General features: G+C 41.0%; 1 protein-coding gene across 4 annotated transcripts in view; it reads left to right on the top strand.

The window, feature by feature from the left end:
- The window catches only part of LOC124130602 (postacrosomal sheath WW domain-binding protein-like), a 30459-nt gene extending 5929 nt beyond the window's left edge, over positions 1-24530 (top strand). For 3 of the 4 annotated variants that reach the window (XM_046493709.2, XM_046493700.2, XM_048390621.1), the window contains exons 2-5: positions 13159-13460; positions 17292-17371; positions 19238-19310; positions 21966-24530. In XM_046493709.2, coding sequence (XP_046349665.1) covers positions 13194-13460; positions 17292-17371; positions 19238-19310; positions 21966-21986 — 441 coding nt within the window. In that variant the 5' untranslated portion in view covers positions 13159-13193 and the 3' untranslated portion in view covers positions 21987-24530. Of the gene's footprint in view, positions 1-6429; positions 6585-13158; positions 13461-17291; positions 17372-19237; positions 19311-21965 lie in introns of those variants that run through there. The other variant, XM_046493705.2, reaches the window with a different exon arrangement.
- The last annotated feature ends 1173 nt before the right edge of the window (positions 24531-25703 follow it).

The raw sequence follows: 25703 nt of genomic DNA, 5'->3' as shown, positions 1-25703 counted from the left end.
GCCAAATCACTGTGAAGTAAATATAAAGCTCATTCTCAACATAATCATAACCAAACCTTGAACAATATGTAAATAACCAACATCCTTAATAAACACTAGTTCTTGCTCAATTATAAAATATTGACAATCTCCTCAAATCAAGGTAAAGAATTACATTTTGGGTTGAATACATTTCAATATTCACAGTTATATATGAAATGTTTTAAGAATTATATAATATATTCTGTATCAAAATTGATCAGGCACTCTTGGATAATGCCTGATCAGGGTGTGAGAAAAAGATACTGCCTTTGTTTTTACAAAAGAAATGTATCTTGTAATAAGTATCAAGCGTTATGATACTGGTAATCACTTTCAACACTATCTTTTTTAAAAATATGTTATTTAAAAAGTATTCTTTTAATAATTTTATGTCCTATAGAAAGAACCAACAAGCTAAGTTTTATACCAGGTGAATGTTGTAACATCAAACATTTAGTGTTTGTTTGTTAGTGCAATTAAATCATATTAATCTTACTTTTTATACGGCATCAATTAAATAACTGGTTGGAATAATCATTAATAACTTGATTAGATTATAATTTACTTCATTACTTGACCATGTTACTCTGAGTTCATAAAAAAAACTTGCTATTATTTCGAGTAAATTAATTAAAATGACTTGAGACTCAAAATCGTTTTTTAACAGTTATATTGTTTCACTAAAATGTATATCAGTAAGCTTCCACTACCAGTGAATAACTTATGTTGCAAACAATTCTGAACCAATAATTTTCTTATATCAACTAAGATTTTTTTTATTTCAATCTGTAAAAATATTTCAGTAATTCACTTCCTTCTCACGAAATTTTTATTTTCTTCTTTCTAACCTTGAAGGGATGATTCCATTTCACAAGAATAGGATCAGGTAATTCATTACTGCATGGGTCTTGTCTCTTCAAAGAAATGCTGAAATAGTCAAAGCATGATTTAATGGGAACTTAAAATTGAAAGATGTTTCGGAATGAAAACCATTGACAATGATTATATTTCTATGTTTAAAGATTTATTACTGCTAGAGTAATTTGCAATATTATGCTTGAGTAATTTGCGATATTAATCTGTAGGCTTAAGCTTATTGTGATTTGTGGGATTTTGAAACAAAATCATATCTGTACATAATCTGTAACAAAATAAATCATATCTAAGAGAAAGGAATACAATTTCCACTAGAATGTACTTAAATGTATATTATAGTAGATTTCGTTTTGCACTAACCGAAATCAGATCACTGTCATATTTATTTACAGTGTGTCACGGCCGTCTCGCGTGTCTCATTTCAGCAAGATGACCTGCTAACTCAATGCCCGATGTTGCCAAAACACATAAATCAAAAAGGATTTTGTAGTTACAAGCATTATCCTTGTTTATAACCTGCGTAAAATCATAATTTGCTACGTGTTGTCATTTACCCGTATTGAGTATGCACAAGTGCAAAAGTGCGCAAATTCGTGCAAATTCTCACCTTCGAGCAGACGTGGGTCCCGTGGAAGATGGTGGCGACATTTAACTGATGGTGAGGCCTACCGCACATCTTGATCAGCCTCAAACATTTTTCTCCCGACCCTGTGGATTTGGGTAAAGGTATACATCTAATCCCAGCGATACGTAATGGATATCGCGAGTGAAAATAGCACAAACCTTAGCCATGTCGCTTCTCGGGTGTCGTTTGACCCCGGAAGCGATTCTGACAAATCCGCAAAGCGCGCCCGGCTTTCTGATTGGTTCAAACTGACTCATTTGCCTATTTTGATTGACAGACTGGATCGGTCTATTGCATGATCGATGCTCATGATGTCAATCACAGGGTTGTCTGGTCAAGACTCGATTATTTACAGACCGCCGTCATATAGCTGAGTAATTGTGAAATATTACCGATGTGAGGTGTGACATTTTAACTCACTCATCATGTCCCTGAATAGAAATCTTATTTTGTTGATTTGACACGTGAAATGTATTGACTTATTATTTATATATATTACTCAAACAGCTTTGACTGGTCTGCAGCTAATGGTAGATTTGCCACGCAACACAATACAGAAGGAAATTTTCTCATGACTGCTAACAACCCTGTTGTCTGCGGTCCAAGTACCAACAGCACAAACATACTAGTACTTAATAACAGGCCCGTGAAGATCCGGGATAGAATAGCTTTTCAGCAACCCATGCTTTTCGTAAGAGGCGACTAACGGGATCGGGTGGTCAGGCTCGCTGACTTGGTTGATGCGTGTCATCGGTCCCATTTGCGTGGTGCTGATTGCTCATGATGTCAATCACTGAATTGTCTGGTCCAGACTCGATTATTTACAGACCGCCGTCATATAACTGGAATATTGCTGAGTGCGGCGTTAAACAACAAACAAACGAAGAACTTAATAACACTGACGCGGCACAGTTGACAAAGTTGTCCTCGGTGCCTTGCATAGTTTCCTCCCGTTAGGCGTGCTGGACACCAGTGATCGTGGGTTCGAATCCCGAGATACGCCCATATTATGTTCCTAGGCTACCAGCACAATATCCGTGCCGCGTCATACCAAAAGACGTTAAAAGATGGTACTTGTTGTTACCCTGTCTGGCGCTCGGCATTAAGGGGCTAAAATAAGGACTGGTCGGCTCGGAGTCAGTATACTGTGTCTGAGTGGGGTATTCATGTTAAACTGCGGCATGGTATCTCAGTGAGCTAGCACTATAAGTTTGCATCAGTCCCTACTAGTACAAGCAACCACACACACACACGTGCATGCACGTCGCTATATAAGTGCAATAATCTTGGACGCGACGTAAAAACCCAATTTCACCTCACGGTATGTTTAATGGAGGCATTTTCCGTTTTATGGCCATTACGTTATCTGATTTATGAGACCCCAGCAATCCTGTTTCAGGGAACATGGGGCCTCATAAATATGTCTTTGGGTCTCTGTGAAAGTGAACAATGGCTGACATTCGTCATATTCTATAGATAACTTGAGTTTGAATCAATAGCAATTTAACTTCTTCAAAATTGTGTTTCAAAATACATCTTATAATTATAATCTAATGCTTATGACATAAATGGAGGAGTGAGTGAGTGAGTGAGTTGGGTTTAACGCCGCTTTTAACATTATTCCAGTTATATCACGGCGTGTCAGCTCAATGTGGGAGGAAAGCCCCAAGTGATACAGGTCTCAGACGTTTACCACTTTGGTGAAACCCACGAGCACGGGTATGGTGCTGACAAACCTAGAAACATAATCGGGGCGAACCGGGATTCGAACCCACAATCATAGGTTTCTGGCGTGCCCAAGGGACGCAACTCTGCACAGCGAATCGCGGCGCCTTAGACGACTGGGCCACCCGTGCCCCCCATAAATGGAGGAGTGAGTGAGTGACTGGGTATGGTTGTACGCCGCTTTCGGCAATATTCAAGCAATATCAAGGCGGGAGACACCATAAATGGGGTTCACACACTGTACCCATGTCCGTTTTCGAACCCGGGTCTTCGGCGTGACGAGCGAACGCTTTAACCACTAGGCTACCCAACCGCCCCGTGAAGAGAAGAGAGAGCGGGGGTGGGGGCATATGTGACAGAGAAATTAAGCCTCAGTAAGAGAGATGAGAACATACAGAACAAGAAAACATCTCAAAGATGGAGTGAAAGGGAGATCAAGGAAGGGGAGGAGAAGGAGAGCGAGAGAGTTGGGTTTAAAGTCGCTCTGAACAGTATTCCAGTTATATCACGGCGTGTCAGCTTGATGTGGGAGGTCTCTGACGTTTACTGCTTTGGTAAAACCCACAAGCACGGGAATGATGCTTCCGAACCTAGAAACATAATTGGTGTGAACCGGGATTCAAACTCACGATCATAGGTTCCTGGCGTATCCAAGGGACGCAACTCCGCACAGCTAATCAAGGCGCCTTAGACCCGTGCCCCTAAAGAGGGTAAGAAAGAGATGGAAAGATGGATAGAGAGGTGAGGTCCGATGAGGTTTAACTTCACGTTCTCTACACACACGACCCGTGAAGATGCGGGGTAGAATAGGTCTTCAGCAACCCATGCTTGCCATAAAAGGCGACTATGCTTGTCGTAAGAGGCGACTAACGGGATCGGGTGGTCAGGCTCGCTGACTTGGTTGATACATGTCATCGTATCCCAATTACGTGGATCGATGCTCATGATGTCAATCACTGGATTGTCTGGTCCAGACTCGATTTATTACAGACCGCCGTCAAATAACCGGAATATTGCTGAGTGCGGCGTTAAACAACAAACAAACAAATCATAGCAACACTGATTTGGGCTGTCTGTCTACTTATACTAGTCAGGTTTAAAGTGCCAGCCCTCTGAGATACCCAACTCAGACACAGTATACCTATGGCGGAGAGACCTAGAAACAGAAGAACTGGGTAGAGTGTGACTCTGAGATAGTGAGAGGGAAATGGTGGGTCGAGAAATGAAGCAAAATAGAAAGTGTGTGTGTGTGTGTGTGTGTTGGGGGGGGTGGTTAATGAATCAAGAAAAATAACGCTCTGGATTAACGTTTACAAAGACAAGCACAGGCGCACATTATGAATTTTACGGCACTGTTCTACTTGATTTCACTGGTCAGGATATTTCAAGTAATAATTGAGACGTTTTTGCCTTCAAACAATAGATTTGGTTATTAACAGAGGATCATGACGGTATATGTTTTTTCAATTACGAATAAAAACATTGCCAAATATATTTTATTATTATGTTGCCACGTCTTAATACTTTTCCCAAACATTCGGCATTACGACGTGAATATTGGGGGGAAAAGCTACCGTATAACATTGCGTTTGATTAAAATGTTTCAGAAATTGTTTGATTTAATTAGATGTCAACGTTTGCTGCTATTCTAGCGCATGTCTCACAGCTGTGCCCGAAGATAGAGACTGTTACCATGATAATCTTCAACATTTTGTATTTACAAAAACAATAAAGCTGTGTTTTCTGATTAATATTCTGTTTAATATTAAATTTTAATTTTAATTTCTAAAATCAAATACTCAACGACACCCACATATCAGAAACCACACAATGCTTAAGTCCTTATCTGTTAAATAAAGAAGAATTGCTTTTATGTAGACCGACTCAGTTTGTCAATATCAGCAGAAAGGTGCTTTCCATAAAAGAACAAACATTTTGAGTTAATCTTTGAGGACGTGGGTAGGTAGGCGCCTTTCGGGGTCATACATGTTAAACATCACCTGTACGAGGAGTGGGCGCCATTTTGACTTGTGCTCGTCTCTTTGAGTGCCCCGCAACGACAAATATACCACGTAGTTTTGTGGTGATGTCAGGTGTGCAATTTACACTGATAACGAAGATAATGGAACAAAAAGTCATAAATACTAAATACTCCAGATGTCAAACAACAGGGATGCAAAGTCACAAATGTGCCCGCAGTTAGCAATGGCGGTTGGGTAGGTTAGTGGTTGATGTCTCCACTCGTCACGCCGAAAACAGGGTTCGATTCCGCTGTAAGGGTATAATTGAGTGAGTGAGTGAGTGAGTATAGTTTTACGCCGCTTTTAGCAATATTCCAGCAATATCACGGCGGGGGACACCACAAATGGGCTTCACACATTGTACCCATGTCGGGAATCGAACCCGGGTCTTCGGCGTGACGAGCGAACGCTTTAACCACCAGGCTACCCGACCGCCCCTTAGGGGTATAAGGTGTGGCGTGCCTATCAGATGTCAGCGGCTGTGATAGGCCTGGACTGTTTCTCAGATAGGCGTAAAACCCTATTCACTTACTCAAAATCGGGCTTGCCTGTCCCTGCGATACATCTGTTTTACACCAGCGCGCGCATCGAATCCTAATTGCTCGGATAGATGCTATTGATGTCAATCACTGGATTGTCTGATACAGACTTGATTACGGATCGCCGTCATATAGCTGAATATCGCTGAGTGCGGCATTAGACAAAACACATCACTGTATGTGTCACGCTAGGTGACAGTGTACATGTACGTATCTTTATGTTTATATGCGCATCAATTTAATCTCTTCCCGTTCTCCAGCTTCACAACTCACCCGTCATTATGAGTCAGTGCAGATATTCAGAACAGCGAGGCCATTGAGCGTGTCTAAATACGGGAAGCCAGTATAAATATAACTGCAAATGAATCCAAATCAACGCATATTTTGTTACAACACAGCATTCTTTGTACGTGCAGGACGCAATGTGTGTTAAGCAGAACTGTATGAGGTCGGGGATTGGGTGTGGTTGGGAGTTGGTCGTCGTGGAAACTGTCGTGACAGGTGTACTTTGTGTACACTTAGGATGTCGGACAAATGCGTGTTGGGTTCGTTACGCATCCTAGAGCACGACTGGTCCCGGGGCGATCAATTACCACACAGAACAGCGACGTCGAAAAATTTTGAAATCCATGCAGCTTTGCAAAACGGGTCATGTGCAATTTGCGTATCTAACCATGTGACTTTAAGGCTCACCGAGCAGGTGTTAACTCGCAAGCCGCATTGAACGTATTCGCACAACGACAACTTATAGCAGGCCACAAACAAGTGCATCGTACAGTAAGTCTGCAGTTAAAACATAGTTGCTATTGTTCTCTCAAACACTGTTGGCTGTATTGTGTCAGACGAGCGTCGACATTGTGCTCGGGATTGACTGCTATGAGCTGTAATCACGAATCTAGGCCGCGATGTCCTCGAAAAAGAGATTTAAACGTGTCTGGATATTATCAGCAGATAAATCTGTTCAGATATGTCACATTTCAGCCACATGGACGACGAGTATAGCTTGAAGATTTGAATAATCCAATCGAAAAAAAACACCGGAGGATTTTAAAGATAATATATTTCATTAGGATATTAACAAGACTGAATACAAAGAAACTGTTTATTACCGTGTCGCTAAATATGTTTAGACTGTTCGTTTATACTGTCATTAGTCTGGCAACAAAGCCATTTTGAGGGCAGGACAGTGTTTCTCTTGAGACATTCCGAAACCTCCCCACTTTAACAAGTGCTTTATAAAACTTTGCTAATGTTACCAGAACTTTTCAATATGTAGCATCATGATCACCTGTCAAGATGTAGCAACATGATCACCTATCAATATGTTGCAGTATGATCACCTGTCTATATGTAGAGTCATGATCACCTATCAATATGTTGCAGTATGATCACCTGTCAATATGTAGAGTCATGATCACCTGTCAATATGTTGCAGTTTGATCACCTGTCTATATGTAGAATCATGATCACCTATCAATATGTAGAATCATGATCACCTGTCAATATGTAGAATCATGATCACCTGTCAATATGTAGAATCATGATCACCTATCAATATGTTGCAGTATGATCACCTATCAATATGTAGCAACACGATCACCTACAATGATGTACTGTATGGATACAGTGTCACGGTGCTCTCATACAATGTATGACAATGGTGTACTGTATGGATACAGTGTCACGGTGCTCCCCTACAATGTATGACAATGATGTACTGTATGGATACAGTGTCACGGTGCTTCTACAATGTATGACAATGGTGTACTGTATGGACACAGTGTCGTAGTGCTCTCCTTCAATGTATGACATTGATGTACTGTATGGATACAGTGTCGTTGTGCTCTCCTTCAATGTATGACTATGGTGTACTGTATGGATACAGTGTCACGGTGCTCTCCTTCAATGTATGACAATGATGTACTGTATGGATACAGTGTCGTAGTGCTCTCATACAATGTATGACATTGATGTACTGTATGGATACAGTGTCACGGTGCTCTCCTTCAATGTATGACTATGGTGTACTGTATGGATACAGTGTCACGGTGCTCTCCTACAATGTATGACAATGATGTACTGTATGGATACAGTGTCGTTATGCTCTCCTACAATGTATGACAATGATGTACTGTATGGATACAGTGTCGTTGTGCTCTCCTTCAATGTATGACAATGATGTACTGTATGGATACAGTGTCGTAGTGCTCTCATACAATGTATGACATTGATGTACTGTATGGATACAGTGTCACGGTGCTCTCCTTCAATGTATGACTATGGTGTACTGTATGGATACAGTGTCACGGTGCTCTCCTACAATGTATGACAATGATGTACTGTATGGATACAGTGTCGTTATGCTCTCCTACAATGTATGACAATGATGTACTGTATGGACACAGTGTCGTTGTGCTCTCATACAATGTATGACAATGGTGTACTGTATGGATACAGTGTCGTTGTGCTCTCCTTCAATGTATGACAATGATGTACTGTATGGATACAGTGTCGTAGTGCTCTCATACAATGTATGACATTGATGTACTGTATGGATACAGTGTCGTAGTGCTCTCATACAATGTATGACATTGATGTACTGTATGGATACAGTGTCACGGTGCTCTCCTTCAATGTATGACTATGGTGTACTGTATGGATACAGTGTCACGGTGCTCTCCTTCAATGTATGACAATGATGTACTGTATGGATACAGTGTCGTAGTGCTCTCCTTCAATGTATGACAATGATGTACTGTATGGATACAGTGTCGTAGTGCTCTCCTTCAATGTATGACAATGATGTACTGTATGGATACAGTGTCGTAGTGCTCTCATACAATGTATGACATTGATGTACTGTATGGATACAGTGTCACGGTGCTCTCCTTCAATGTATGACAATGGTGTACTGTATGGATACAGTGTCGTTGTGCTCTCCTTCAATGTATGACAATGATGTACTGTATGGATACAGTGTCACGGTGCTCTCCTTCAATGTATGACAATGATGTACTGTATGGATACAGTGTCGTAGTGCTCTCATACAATGTATGACATTGATGTACTGTATGGATACAGTGTCACGGTGCTCTCCTTCAATGTATGACTATGGTGTACTGTATGGATACAGTGTCACGGTGCTCTCCTTCAATGTATGACTATGGTGTACTGTATGGATACAGTGTCACGGTGCTCTCCTTCAATGTATGACAATGGTGTACTGTATGAATACAGTGTCACGGTGCTCTCATACAATGTGTGACAATGATGTACTGTATGGATACAGTGTCGTTGTGCTCTCCTTCAATGTATGACATTGATGTACTGTATGGATACAGTGTCACGGTGCTCTCCTTCAATGTATGACAATGATGTACTGTATGGATACAGTGTCACGGTGCTCTCCTTCAATGTATGACATTGATGTACTGTATGGACATAGTGTCACGGTGCTCTCCTTCAATGTATGACATTGATGTACTGTATGGATACAGTGTCACGGTGCTCTCCTTCAATGTATGACAATGGTGTACTGTATGGATACAGTGTCGTTGTGCTCTCCTTCAATGTATGACAATGATGTACTGTATGGACACAGTGTCACGGTGCTCTCCTTTAATGTATGACAATGGTGTACTGTATGGATACAGTGTCACGGTGCTCTCCTTCAATGTATGACAATGATGTACTGTATGGACACAGTGTCACGGTGCTCTCCTTCAATGTATGACAATGGTGTACTGTATGGATACAGTGTCGTTGTGCTCTCCTTCAATGTATGACAATGATGTACTGTATGGATACAGTGTCGTTGTGCTCTCCTACAATGTGTAACAATGATGTACTTTATGAATAGAGTGTCGTAGTGCTCTCCTACAATGTATGACAATGATGTACTGTATGGACACAGTGTCGTAGTGCTCTCCTACAATGTATGACATCGATGTACTGTATGGACATAGTGTCGTAGTGCTCTCCTTCAATGTATGACATTGATGTACTGTATGGATATAGTGTCGTTGTGCTCTCCTTCAATGTATGACAATGGTGTACTGTATGGATACAGTGTCGTTGTGCTCTCCTTCAATGTATGACATTGATGTACTGTATGGATACAGTGTCACGGTGCTCTCCTTCAATGTATGACAATGGTGTACTGTATGGATACAGTGTCGTTGTGCTCTCCTTCAATGTATGACAATGATGTACTGTATGGATACAGTGTCACGGTGCTCTCCTTCAATGTATGACAATGGTGTACTGTATGGATACAGTGTCGTTGTGCTCTCCTTCAATGTATGACAATGATGTACTGTATGGATACAGTGTCACGGTGCTCTCCTTCAATGTATGACAATGGTGTACTGTATGGATACAGTGTCGTTATGCTCTCCTACAATGTATGACAATGATGTACTGTATGGATACATTGTCACGGTGCTCTCCTACAATGTATGACAATGATGTACTGTATGGATACAGTGTCGTAGTGCTCTCCTTCAATGTATGACAATGATGTACTGTATGGATACAGTGTCGTAGTGCTCTCATACAATGTATGACATTGATGTACTGTATGGATACAGTGTCGTTGTGCTCTCCTTCAATGTATGACAATGGTGTACTGTATGGATACAGTGTCGTTGTGCTCTCCTTCAATGTATGACTATGGTGTACTGTATGGATACAGTGTCACGGTGCTCTCCTTCAATGTATGACAATGGTGTACTGTATGGATACAGTGTCGTAGTGCTCTCATACAATGTATGACAATGATGTACTGTATGGATACAGTGTCGTTATGCTCTCCTACAATGTATGACAATGATGTACTGTATGGATACAGTGTCGTTGTGCTCTCCTTCAATGTATGACAATGATGTACTGTATGAATACAGTGTCGTAGTGCTCTCCTACAATGTATGACATCGATGTACTGTATGGACATAGTGTCGTAGTGCTCTCCTACAATGTGTAACAATGATGTACTGTATGAATACAGTGTCGTAGTGCTCTCCTACGATGTATGACAATGATGTACTGTATGAATACAGTGTCGTAGTGCTCTCCTACAATGTATGACAATGATGTACTGTATGAATACAGTGTCGTTGTGCTCTCCTTCAATGTATGACTATGGTGTACTGTATGGATACAGTGTCACGGTGCTCTCCTTCAATGTATGACAATGGTGTACTGTATGGATACAGTGTCGTAGTGCTCTCATACAATGTATGACAATGATGTACTGTATGGATACAGTGTCGTTATGCTCTCCTACAATGTATGACAATGATGTACTGTATGGGCACAGTGTCACGGTGCTCTCCTTCAATGTATGACAATGATGTACTGTATGAATACAGTGTCGTAGTGCTCTCATACAATGTATGACAATGATGTACTGTATGGGCACAGTGTCACGGTGCTCTCCTTCAATGTATGACAATGGTGTACTGTATGGATACAGTGTCGTTGTGCTCTCCTTCAATGTATGACTATGGTGTACTGTATGGATACAGTGTCACGGTGCTCTCCTTCAATGTATGACAATGGTGTACTGTATGGATACAGTGTCGTAGTGCTCTCCTACAATGTGTAACAATGATGTACTGTATGAATACAGTGTCGTAGTGCTCTCCTACGATGTATGACAATGATGTACTGTATGAATACAGTGTCGTAGTGCTCTCCTACAATGTATGACAATGATGTACTGTATGAATACAGTGTCGTTGTGCTCTCCTTCAATGTATGACTATGGTGTACTGTATGGATACAGTGTCACGGTGCTCTCCTTCAATGTATGACAATGGTGTACTGTATGGATACAGTGTCGTAGTGCTCTCATACAATGTATGACAATGATGTACTGTATGGATACAGTGTCGTTATGCTCTCCTACAATGTATGACAATGATGTACTGTATGGGCACAGTGTCACGGTGCTCTCCTTCAATGTATGACAATGATGTACTGTATGAATACAGTGTCGTAGTGCTCTCCTACAATGTATGACAATGATGTACTGTATGGGCACAGTGTCACGGTGCTCTCCTTCAATGTATGACAATGGTGTACTGTATGGATACAGTGTCGTTGTGCTCTCCTTCAATGTATGACTATGGTGTACTGTATGGATACAGTGTCACGGTGCTCTCCTTCAATGTATGACAATGGTGTACTGTATGGATACAGTGTCGTAGTGCTCTCATACAATGTATGACAATGATGTACTGTATGGATACAGTGTCGTTATGCTCTCCTACAATGTATGACAATGATGTACTGTATGGATACAGTGTCGTTGTGCTCTCCTTCAATGTATGACAATGATGTACTGTATGAATACAGTGTCGTAGTGCTCTCCTACAATGTATGACATCGATGTACTGTATGGACATAGTGTCGTAGTGCTCTCCTACAATGTGTAACAATGATGTACTGTATGAATACAGTGTCGTAGTGCTCTCCTACGATGTATGACAATGATGTACTGTATGAATACAGTGTCGTAGTGCTCTCCTACAATGTATGACAATGATGTACTGTATGAATACAGTGTCGTAGTGCTCTCCTACAATGTATGACAATGATGTACTGTATGAATACAGTGTCGTAGTGCTCTCCTACGATGTATGACAATGATGTACTGTATGGACACAGTGTCGTTGTGCTCTCCTTCAATGTATGACAATGATGTACTGTATGGACACAGTGTCACGGTGCTCTCCTTTAATGTATGACAATGTATAAGTGTCTGTCCGTAAACCTTGCTCACTGCGCCTTGACCCCTCTCAAGCACACTTAACCTCGCCACACTTCTTTTAAATTGGCGATGTCGTCAAATGATATCATTGTTATGATCATTTCTTTATCCATTCTAACCACTTGGACATTGGCGGAGTATACGAACAGCTGTATCTTTTTTAAGGCTTGGTAGTCAGTGGCTGCTTATATAGGCAGCTAAAAGTTGGAGCATCACCTGATGAAGGAGTAGAAAGTAGCCCTAGCCTGAAACGTTGTGTCAGTATAATAAAGAAATTGTTATTCATCTTTGTCCTTTTCATAACTGACAGCCAATACAAGTGATGCTTAAAACGCATGTAAACAGTGAGTGAGTGAGGGAGATACAGTGTTATTTTTGTGTTATTTTCTTGATAGCTTTTCAACACGCTCGCGTCCGGCACTTGGGTCAAATAAAGCAGACAGGTGTTGCTTTCGTGGACAGCACATCCCGAAAGAAAATACTAAATGCCTTTGTGTATTACAAAAATACAACTAAAATAAATAATGCTGAAAAATGATTTTTTTCTTTGCACTCATGCGACGCTTTTTTGTTTTGCAGGTGAATTCTTGTTTCCCTGAACTATCTCATGAAAGATGGAGACAAATCCACCTCCTTATCAACCACTTCCCCCTCATGGGGTAGCACAGGGCTATGCAGCACCACCACCGGAATATGATTCCCCTCCTAAAGGGTCGGCGTCACCCCCTCAAGTATATGCACCACCCCCACAAGGATATGGACAATCACCCCAGGGATATGGACCACCACCCCAGGGATACGGACCACCACCCCAGGGATACGGACCACCACCCCAGGGATACGGGCCACCACCCCAGCCCTACCCTTACCCCCCTCCCCAGGTAACACACTGTCGAATATTGTGAGCTGTTTGATGTACTTGTATTAATTTTAATATTCTTGTATCACAGCATCTTAAGGTTCAGTGTATACTACAATGTTCCAATAAATTCCCCACTTTCTTGTGGGGACATGTTCTTTGAGCTGTAGTGTATCTAAGTAGATGTTTCTGCGTTTCAACCGTCATGCCAGGGCCCAAATGCACAAAACGATCTTAGCGCTAAGACTATCGTAAGCCTATGTTAATGTATGGGGGTTAAGATCATCTTAGCGCTAAGATCGCTTTTTGCAAGTGGGTCCAGGTCTTTACGTATCTGTAGTATGACTGGCTCGGGGTTTTTTTCTTCTAAGTCTCGGGGAAAATCGTAGTGTGCACTTTCGCTGATTTCTTTTTTCTCTGACATTAAGGTGCTCTTTATTGAAAAAATTAATCGCAACCTTTTAAAGAAACTCGCATTCATTGGCCAATTTCTCTATTTGATTGCAAAAAATGATCGTAACAAAACGCAACGGGATATTTCTATTCTACAACCTTGCTTAAGTGTTTCAGTGTAGAAAACGCTAGTGATTGGTTGGTCAGCGATAATGACCCCGGATTAGTGGAGTAATTTACATTTTTCACTAACTGATTTTTGGTTTGTCAGTCAGCACTCAGCAATATTCCAGCTATATGACGGCGGTCTGTAAATAATCGAATCTGGCCCAGACAATTCAGTGATTGACATCATGAGCATCGATCCACGCAAATGGATTTCACAAATTGTTCTTTTTACGACATAAACGTATGCCCAGTGCTCTCTTTACGAGAGTAATGAATTTTTTAATTTTTTGGTTTAAAAATGCATCATTGTTTTTTAGTAAATTAGTGAAGAGAACTCTCAATTAGTGAGAGAATTCGTCTGTCTAAGTTTTCTTTTCCATCTTAGTAAAATATTGTGTGCAACTAACCATGACTTATGTTTGGAATATACAGTTTCTACATTGTTCAGTACATCCGTTATCCAGTGTAGCATACCTCAATGTTATGTTGATAGATACGCTGGACCTATTCGCTACCATTGCTTCGCTATAAGTCCGATTGGAAAGAATCCACTCTAAAGTAGCCATCCAATGAACTTCATACATGGCTCTCTCCTTGTTGTGAACCATGTCCACTCACTCCAGATAGGGGTGTCACAAGCCATTAGTCAGTAACATTTAGGGCCTATAGTCTGTAGTCAGTATATTTTCAGTTTTCGCCTTTGTCAGAGAAAACGTCGAGTACCGGCATCTATAATATAATATATAATGCAAAATTATGCAAATGCGGATCGTTAGTCAGGGGGGAAACACGGTGACATCCGGTTCTGCTTTCGTTTCTTTACCGTAATTCGTGTTTTGCAAACACCCAAACACTGACTGCTTTTGTTGTGTTGTAAGATCTACATGGATCCCCGTTATCTCGAACCTAACGGGACCGTGCTGTAACTTCGAGATATCCGGATATTCGAGATAACCAGGCATGAACACCCAGACAGATCAAGTGACAGTATTATAGATACATAGCATATACAAGAAATTAAGAACAAAATATGGGAATGCGATGACAAATTAAAATGTATTTCGCCGACAAAGATTATTAATAATTGTGACAAATCATGTCCCTTATTAGACATAGCAGCAATCACTATTTAGTCTATCCACCTGACAAAACAACAAAGTGCCACACACGCTTCGAGCTAGTGTAATCACAGCTTGAATATTCTGAGTAGCGTGACACAGCTTTGAATCCTTTAATCTGACTTGATTTGGACAATGTTTTTTTATCATGTCTACTCGCGATATTGTATTTGAAAATAAAGATTACCATTACAATTGGATCAAAAGATAAGTACATAAGTGGCTGAAGAATTGGTTTAAATTGCTCTGTATATTTACAGCGATGTTGGTTGTGTGGAGAAAGGAAAGTACATACTAGACACACTTGCGTTTCTCAAAACTGAAAATGTGGCAACTTCGAGATAAAGGTATAAAGCTCTTTGGTCAGATCAAAGTTGGTACCCAGTGCAAGTTTCGAGATAGCATGTATTTTTATCTCGAATTCGAGATAAGCGGGCAAATATATATATATTTATATTGTGAGGTGCTCGGGATCGAAGAATAGGTTCGAGATAACGGGGTTTGAGATAACGAGGTTCGACTGTAGTTATATACGACTTTTACGAGATTTTAGCATGATTATGACAAACAAACAAATTCTAATTTATGCTAAGCATTTTTGTGTAATGAAATTTGACTAATCTAATATGAATGATAACGTTTTTTAGTTGCTTTACGCTAAACAGTAAACCCCATATACACCTGGATGAGGTGAAATAGGTTTTATCGTCGCGTTCTTAATTATTGCACTTATGTAGCGAGGTGCGTGCACGTTTTATGTGCGTCTGCATGTACTATCACGGAACAGTTTTATAGTGCAAGCCCACTGAGATAACATGCCACAGTTCGACATGTACATCGAGCTCAGATACATACTGACACAGAGTCGGCAAGACCTTGTCTTATCACTTTAATGCTGAATGTCAGACAAGGTAACGCTAGAAACTTGTGCCTGGTTAGCAAAGTGACTTTCCGGGCCGTATTTGTTTATGTTTCCCATCTCCCGCCGGCCCTGAATTTTAATTCCGACGTGAAATAATAATAAAAACACTTTCTCAATTTTCCCCGCCGCTGTGAAAATTTATGCTACCATATATACTCCTACTACTGGACACTCATGAAAATCGGGGGCACGAGCGGCCCAGTCGTCTAAGGCGCTGCGATTCGCTGTGCAGAGTTGCGCCCCTTGGGCACGCCAGAAACCTATGATTGTGGGTTCGAAACCCGGTTCGCCCCGATTATGTTTCTAGGTTTGTCAGCACCATACCCGTGCTCGTGGGTTTCACCGAAGTGGTAAACGTCTGAGACCTGCATCACTTCGGGTTTTCCTCCCACATTAAGCTGACACGCCGCGATATAACTGGAATACTGTTAAAAGCGGTGTTAAACCAAACTCACTCAGTCAATCACTCACTCATAAAAAAACCGAGGTCAGCTTGATCTTGTATTCGCTCCATTTATAAAAAAAATCAATTCCGAAACAAACTGGTAACAAGTGTTCTAAACTTTGAAATGTCATAAAATATGTTACACAATCAGTGAAAAACAGTTCCTTATTTTTAAAATAATACTTTTCTCCAGCTACAATTTAATGTATAACAGTTATCTGATTCGATGTGTGAAAAAAGCGCTCGTTTTGATTGGTTTGGTGTGTTAAGCTCATGAACGCGATGCATCCTGTGCTCAACTGGTGAGAGAGATGGAGATGGTGACGTCACTTCCGAATCGAAACGAAACGAGGCTGACAAAATAGAAACAAACGCTATTCTACTCGTCTTAGATAAGAAACATTCTGGTATATAATTAGTACGTAGTTCTGCATAATAAGGACATTCAAAGGTAAAATGTATTTCGTCTTCTATAGCAGAGTTACAGAATGGACAACTTCTTTGTATTCTTTCAAGTGATATATTCCGTTCATAATTAATCATAAGTTTTGACAAGCCAAGTCTGTATCATATATATATATTTCTTAGGTGACTATTTGTTAAAACTGATATATATTTTTCTGGCTCTAATAAAGTCTTAAATGTTCTGTACAAATCATAACGTGAACTGTTTTCCAAGTTGAATATATAGGTCAAGGTTATTTATATTAATAGATGGAGTTATAACGCACTAGACAGTCGAGGATAGTCGAGGATGGATGTATCGTTTTAGTGTTTAAGACATTTTTTGTCACGTTGATTTTTCAGATGATGCAGCAGACAAGTACAAACGTCGTTGTTGTCGGCGGTGGCGCTACGTCACAGACTGTGGTCCTGCAACAGAAAGAGTAAGTACCTGTCTGTTTAGCAAACTCTACCTCTTCGTCTGTTTGCTACCATAATAGCTAGTAGATGAGTGAGTTTTGGTTTAAGTATTCCAGTTATATCACGCCGTGTCGGCTTAAAGTGGGAGGAAAGTCCGAAGTGATGCAGGTCTCAGACGTTTACCACTTTGGTGAAACCAACGAGCTCAGATTGGTTTCGACAAAGAATTATATTTTTATCAAAAACTCTTCACAAGTAGAATTTTGCACAACACCTCAACCTAATGGTGAACTTCTACATGCATACAGAGTATTTGCTGTGAAACTGAATTTAAAATCAATATAATTTTATAAACATATTTTTAAATATATTTTGTGGTGTTTTTTTCAAATTTACCACCGGACATGAACCGATAATGTGTTTGTTTAGACGATTCTGAACTTCCCTCCCCCTAATTAACAGTAGTTAGTACACACCACAAGATAATAATTATCAGCAGAAGAAACGTATCACTTCCTGTTGGTGCATTTTCTTCTATTTGTTTTGATTATATAATGTATAGTTTATAGACTTTCTGGTGACGTTGGGGCGGCCGGGTAGCCTAGTGGTTAAAGCGTTCGCTCGTCACGCCGAAGACCCGGGTTCGATTCCCGACATGGGTACAATGTGTGAAGCCAATTTCTGGTGTCCCCCGCCGTGATATTGCTGGAATATTGCTAAAAGCGGCGTAAAACCATACTCACTCACTCACTCACTCTGGTGACGTTGTATTACGGGAATATAGGCTATAACTATTATTCTATTTTTGTGGTGTGTTGATAACGTAGGTTTCAGTAAATTGTTTTTGTCTGTTTTGCATTTTTATAAACGATTGGATTAATGTTATTGAGTTATTTCTTCTCGTTTAATAACCGGATATAGCTATCACTTAATACAGGCTCCCGTGATATACCGCTGATTCAGTGAGACATACTATCACACCTTCAGTCATTTTGAACGCAATGTTCAGAAGAAATAACATTTGAAACTATATTGTACGAGGAATAAAATATCCTGATAATATGTCTTATCTTAGAAGGGACACGGGCGGCCCAGTCGTCTTAGGTGCTGCGATTCGCTGTGCAGAGTTGCGTCCCTTGCGCACGCCAGAAACCTATGATTGTGGGTTCGAATCCCGGCTCGCCCCGATTATGTTTCTAGGTTTGTCAGCACCATACCCGTGCTCGTGGGTTTCACCGAAGTGGTAAACGTCCGAGACCTGCATCACTTCGGGCTTTCCTCCCACATTAAGCTGACACGCCGTGATATAACCTGAAAACTGTTAAAAGCGGCGTTAAACCAAAATCACTCACTCACTCACTCTTATCTCAGAAACATCTTTAACGATATCCTTTGAATTATCTTTAAATATTTCTACTACCACCACCGTCATAGAGCTGGAATATTGCTGAGCGCGGCGTAAAATAACAACAAACAAACTCTACTATTATGGCATATAACCATTTGTATGTATTGAACAGGACAAGAGACAGAACGGCAGTTGACGAAAGAAATGGGTTTCATACATATTTTTTATGCAACGTGCTGATGGTAATATACTTTCGATTTGGAAAAAAAAATCTGAAATCATTGTCTGAGCGTGTAAAACGCAGTACGTCGCATACAGATGTATCTTTTTCGTTCAAGTGCGCGTTAGACATATAGTTCAGGTATTTAGCTCTCGCAAAGATATATTGTTAGACGACGTGTCGCTTCTGATAGCCTCGATTTGGGATTAAGAAACGAGTTGATCGATTATATCAGCCAGTGGTTTCCTTCAATTTAAGCGTATGTTAGCATCACGTTTTCAGGGATGATGAAGGATGCTGATGTTGTTGCTCTTCTTCCAGAACCGTCAACCACTGTCTTCACTGCTGTATTTCCATATTCTTCCCGCCGTGGCTTTTTGTCTGGATGTGTCTGGTAAGTGAGGGTGTGGGGGATTTCACCTCGATCACGGCGTGTTCGTTTAAAGTGGTAGGAAAGCTCGTAGGCGAAACCAACGGCCATGGGTACGGCGCTGACAGAAAGGGCGATCGGCATACCTTGGCAAGCTCCTCACAGCGATAGTCCATTCGCGGAGCTAATTATTTTCTTTGTTTTACAATTTGAATTTCTGTTTCATAACAGCTATCATAAAATGGATAATTATAGTAAAAGTGCAAGGTGGAAGTTGGTTGATTTTCCGTTCGTCTGCAATCTCGAACCAATCCGATCAAACAAAAAGGTAAATTCTTCTGGGAAATATGGTCAGTCGTAAACCCTTTAAAAAATAACTGTATTTTGCATTCCTAAAGACATAAACAAAAGTAGAAACGTTACTACATTTGGGGTTAGAGGGCAAATTTCAAGACTCTTGTAATGGCCTTTCCCACACTGGTGGCAGCGATGTTACCGAGAATGTAAAGAAACTGTCGCGCCCTGGGAAGGAGCTCGCATCCCTTGGCAGCAAAGGGACGCAACTCTGCTTCGAGTAATGTGACTCCTTGGGTGCCTGTCAGGGTTGAGATTCGGTGATTCAACTGTTTAACCTCATGCATATATGTAAAGGTAGTTTCCTTGACTGAAATATGACAAAAATGACCAGGTAAACTAAAGTTGGAAATGATAAATTGAAACATATTATCAAGTCTGTTCGACTTTGTTCCGGGTCGGTTACCGTGTTATATGATCAGGAAAGATTGTTTTTGACCTGCATATTGGTCATTGTGTCAACGGGCCATTGTCCCCTGGTGCACATGTTATTGTGCCACACGGCCATTGTGCCAACAAGTCAGTGTACGCTTGTGCAAAGGTCAATGTGCATACATTGCATTGCACCCTCGTGGTCAGGTCATCGGACACTTGTATACAGGTCATTGTGCCATATTGTGCCAAAGGTAATTCATGTCCCTGCATGACATCGTGTCACACTGCCTTCATACACTTACCATTGGGTCTACATATCACTGTGCCTTCATACACTAACCATTGGGACTACATATCACTGTGCCTTCATACACTTACCATTGGGACTACATATCACTGTGACTTCATACACTAACCATTGGGACTACATATCACTGTACCTTCATACACTTACCATTGGGTCTACATATCACTGTGCCTTCATACACTTACCACTGGGACTACATATCACTGTACCTTCATACACTAACCATTGGGTCTACATATCACTGTGCCTTCATACACTTACCACTGGGCCTACATGTCACTGTGCCTTCATACACTTACCATTGGGACTATATGCCATTGTGGTCCCGTGAAGAATCTGGCTTAGAACTGGTCTTCAGCAACACATACGTGTCGTTAGAGGTGACTAAAGGGATCGGGTGGTCAGGCTAGTTGAGTCGGTTAATGCATGTCATTGTATCTCATTTTCGTTGACCGATGCTCATGATGTCAATCACTGGATTGTCTGGTTCAGACTCGATAATTTACAGACCGCCGTCATATAGCTGGAACATTGCTGAGTGCGGCGTTAAACAACAAACAAACAAACACACATGCCATTGTGCCTTCATACACGTATCATTCTGACTACATGCGATTGTGCATGCAGGTATTTTCACCACACACACACACACACACACACACACACACACACACACACACACTCATCACACGCTTTACCCAGTAATAAGTCAATACAAGACTTCGGGCGTCCAATGACGTTACAACGATTACCTTTGTTTATTGACAACATGCGTCTTCTACCAGCTGGATCCGTGTCGTGATCTCCCGTCCGTTTCGGGCCATTGTTTGAACAAGCTGCATCTTATCTCTATTGAGATGTATCCGCTTTACATTGTTGAGATGTTTAGCAAAGGGTTCATGTTTCTAAGAGGTACTTCATTGTATATCCTTCCTGAGGGTAAGATAAACATCTGCACAACTATGCAAGTCCGGTTCGTGATTGAGTTGTATATTTCAATTGAACATGAATTCGTTTCAGTTTTCTTTATTCTTATGTTTGTTTGTTGTATAGCGATTATGAATCATTTGAGCAATTAGGGACCGCCCATTTGATACACGGAGGGGGGGGGGGGGGGGGGGGGGGGGGGGGGGTGAGGATGTCGGGGGCATTTTGTATTGACCTTTAAAACCATCAGCCAATTTTTTTTTTATTGATGATACATTGCAACAATGTCATTTTCTTTGCAGACAATTTATTTTTTGACCGAGTATAGAAGCAATTTTTTTTCAAGGAGTTTCGGAGACAGTTTACTTTTTCGTTCCAATCCCTGTCCCCCCACCCACCCCCAGAACATCAAAGGTTCGACCCGTCACTGATAAAGAGACTGAGTCAATGATTAGTTTGTTCATCACGAAGTGATTCGTTTTTCGGAGTTGCGTCCCTTAGGTGTGTCAGTATCCGCTGTTCGTGGCTCTCTTTGATTCTGATACTGGTCAGCACAGTACCCATGCTCGATGGTTTCAAAGAAAGCACCAAGCGTCTTCGACCTGGTATCCTGATATATAAATTAAATACTAATCAAAGTGGCTTTTGCTTTCAGTATATATTTCAGTGGTTATTATACTAGTGTAACATTGAGTTTATACTTTCCTCTCTTTCAGTGTATCTGTTACGGTTGCTAGACAAGGAGTCCAGGCGGGAGCTATTGACTGTGATGAGCCAGATGTTTTGCATCAGACCTAAAAGGGAACATCTAAAAGGATATAACATTCAGTGATGACAACTGAATACAAATTGTCACGTCATCTTGAAGGCAAACAACGTAAACAGAAACCCAACTAGACTATAGCTGATGGGTAAAAGATAAGGCTTAACCAACCCGTTGAACTGGAATCGTAACTGTTAAATTTATCTTTAAACTTTGTCGTCTTTTCTTACTTTTAAATGCTTATAGTGACACATTGTAGTACACTTCCTCCGTTTGTTTGTTTGTTGGTTTGTTGGTTTTTTTGTTGGTTTGTTGTTTAACGCCGCTGGCGTTGGCCTGAATAATGTGATCCCTAATGATATTTATCGAGGTCTTAACATCAGTTATCAGATTATATGGACCACTTGATATCGTGCCTAGCGTAATCGTCCAACATTTTGATTCATAAACAGTTTGAGACTAACCAGATTTGAAACACAAGTATAGAAAAGACCAAGGCTTGCATCAAAGTAAATGGGGGTTCCCGCAACCAGGATTCTGGAGTGAACGTATTGTCATCCATATTGGATTCACTGTGTGGCTGCGGTCGCTGTGCTGTCCCTGCCGTGAGCTCTGCTCTGAAAGACGTCTCAGAGTACCCGGCTGCCAATGGTACTGAGCGGACTCAAAAATGGCATGGCGTTTCATCTTAAACTTTCCGGGATAAAGGGAATTAGAATGTTAAATATGCGAAAGAAAAAAATAAAGTTGTAGCCCGATATTTCGAACATATGATATAAAGTTATGTTTGCGCACAAACAAAAACTCGTGAGGACTCACGAATTTCCATTTTGAGATACGTGATGGTAACGTATTTGGTGGGATTGTTTATGCTTGAATGAATGCACATGCACATGACTCTCCCCCTTTGTTACTGTACTTATCATTACAATTTAGCCTTGTCTGTGTCCTAAAGTACATGACCGCCTCCGTGGTCAAGTGGTAGAGCATCCGCCCGGAGAGCGGAAGGTCCGGGGTTCGATCCCCGGCCGCGTCATACCAAAAGACATTAAAAGATTGTACTTGTTGTTACCTTGTCTGGCGCTCGGCATGAAAGGGCTAAAACAGGACCAGGACTGGTCGGCTCGGAGTCAGTATACTGTGTCTGAGTGGGGTATTCATGTTAAACTGCGGCATGGTATCTCAGTGGGCCAGTCCGGACTATTACAAGCAGCCACACACACACACGTGCGTGCACATCGCTATATAAGTGCAATAATCTTGGACGCGACGTTAAACCCCTTTTCACCTCACCTCACCTAAAGTACATGAGTTGAATGCAGAGCGATTCCCGATGACTGAAACCATTCCATGAGGCGACCCTAGTGCTAAGATCGTCCCACAATAACATAGACTATACTTACAATTGTCATAGCGCTCAGATAGCTTCAGGGAAAGGGCACTGTAGTGGAATGTATGTATTGCGAGTTGATATCGTCATCTTTTGTGGGAATGAACCTGTCCTTCAGAGTTGTGTCCCTTAGGCGTACTAGGATCGGCAACTCGTAGAGTCGAATGTAACGGAACGTGTTCTTTCTGGATGATGCTCGTCTTCCTTGGTTTCTCGGGTCTCGGTTGGTTTATTAGTCTATGTGAGTGAGTATGGTTTTACGCCGCTTTTGGCAATATTCCAGCAATATCATGGCGGGGGACACCAGGAATGGGCTTCACACATTTTACCAATGTCATGAGTCGAACCCGGGTCTTTGGCTTTAACCACTAGGCTTCCACCCGCCCCCATCAGTCTAAGACGCAGCGATTCGCTGGTCCACACTGCGTCCGGAGGCGTGCCAGAAATCTCATCATCGCGCGTTAGAATCCCAGATTAACGAATATCTTTTTCTTACTTCTTTGTTGTCATCGTTTTTTTGCGGCATGCGTTAACTGCCATTTGTTGGATATACAGATGTCTTAAACATGATATCATCATTATGTTTTATATGTTTTCACAACTAATTACAAGAGTGTTCTTATTTGAGTCGCGTACTAAGTTGACATCGCTTCAGGATGTTCAATAATGTGTACAGTAAAGTACGGTTATAACGAACTCAAGGGGACTACTAATTTTAGTTCGTAATAACCGTAGTTCGTTATAAGCATATATACAGCATAACTACAGCAAATAGTCGGGACCAAAAAAGTAAGTTCGTTATATCCGTCAGTTCGTTATAAGCGTGTTCGTTATAACCGTAGTTTACTTTAATTGTTTCAAGAGGAATATGTGAACATATGTTTCTTTGCTTTTTCTGCTTCCATATTACTGATTATTTTCCTATTCCTGTAATAATCATCTTGGACAGTCTGTACTGTATTTGTATGGATGCAGATCGGTGTACATTTCTCACACAAACATGATGAGCCGGATAATTATCATCCAGTTATCCACAGACAATGTCTGTAAAAGATACAAGTACAGTTGTTATGTATTTTTGACATTCTACAAATATACGTTTTGAAAAAATAAACTAGTTCTTTTATATTCTTTGAGTTATGGTTGTGTTTCCTTCAGTAACATATCGATTAGTTATAATGCTTAAATTCACAAGGTGATAGAAGAACTATATCTGTCGTAAACCATAACTTCTAACAAATACGACATTAATACAGCTACGCTTTGAGGAATATACCAAAGATGCCAGATGCTGCAAGCATCACCTGCATCAACATCCCGGGCGTCCTAAGATTCTGGGGTCTCTCCATTATTGGTTTACTGTCCTCTCCCGAAGATTCAAATCTATTTGGATAGTCGGTCCATAATGCTCGCTGCGGAAGCGATAACTTTCCCACCATTCTTAAAGCTGTGAACCCGAATCCTGATTCCTCTTCATCCAGATGGATTTTTAACAAGGCCGATTGGTCATCGTATGGAACATTAATAATATGTACTGCAAAATTAACCCCTGACCATTTTAAAAATATTGAAGATCCGATTCAATTGTTTTCAGATCACCTCAATGAAATAGCCGATCATACAATTCCTAAGTCCTCTGCAAATCCTCATATTCGCAAACTGTGTTTTACTAGCGAATGAAAACAGGCACGGAAGTGTAGGAAGAAAGCGGAAAAGTACTTCCGCCTACATCCTACAGTTCATGATTAAGATCAAGTAAAAATTACAAATGCAAAGGTCAGGCGGCCTTATAAACAAAATAAACGTCAATCTTGGAGGAACCATATCTCCAGAATCAATTCCCGCAAACTTATGTCCAGGGTCTGGAACATGATACAAAACAATTCAAAGGCAAAGGATCAAAATCTTCTGTTCACCATCTTAAGGAAGGTGATCAGTTGCCACAAAATGGCAAATAATCGGCATGCAAAACGCAGGAATGTCTTGAAATGCCATTGGTCGGAAATTGGGGTATCATCACACTGTCGTTTAGTCGGGGAACATGCTCAGACCGATGATGTACAGGGCCGTTCCAGATCCGGAAGACCTCCTGTGACGACACATCGCGAAGACAGGGACCTTCTTCGTCTCATACGCCGAGAACCCGTTTAGTCAAGTACTCGTCTGAAACAGCTGTGTTTGCCCAATCGTCGTTTCAGCCCCGGCACCAGAACCAGAGGGGGGCATAACTAAACTCTAACAGCTGCTTCTTTTTTTCACAAAATATGATAAATTTAAAAGTGTGTGTTTCACACATGGTTT

The sequence above is a fragment of the Haliotis rufescens genome, unplaced genomic scaffold, assembly GCF_023055435.1.
Source record: "Haliotis rufescens isolate VD_foot unplaced genomic scaffold, xgHalRufe1.0.p SCAF_9, whole genome shotgun sequence".
NCBI lineage: Eukaryota > Metazoa > Mollusca > Gastropoda > Lepetellida > Haliotidae > Haliotis > Haliotis rufescens.
This window is presented reverse-complemented; position numbering and strand designations above follow the sequence as displayed.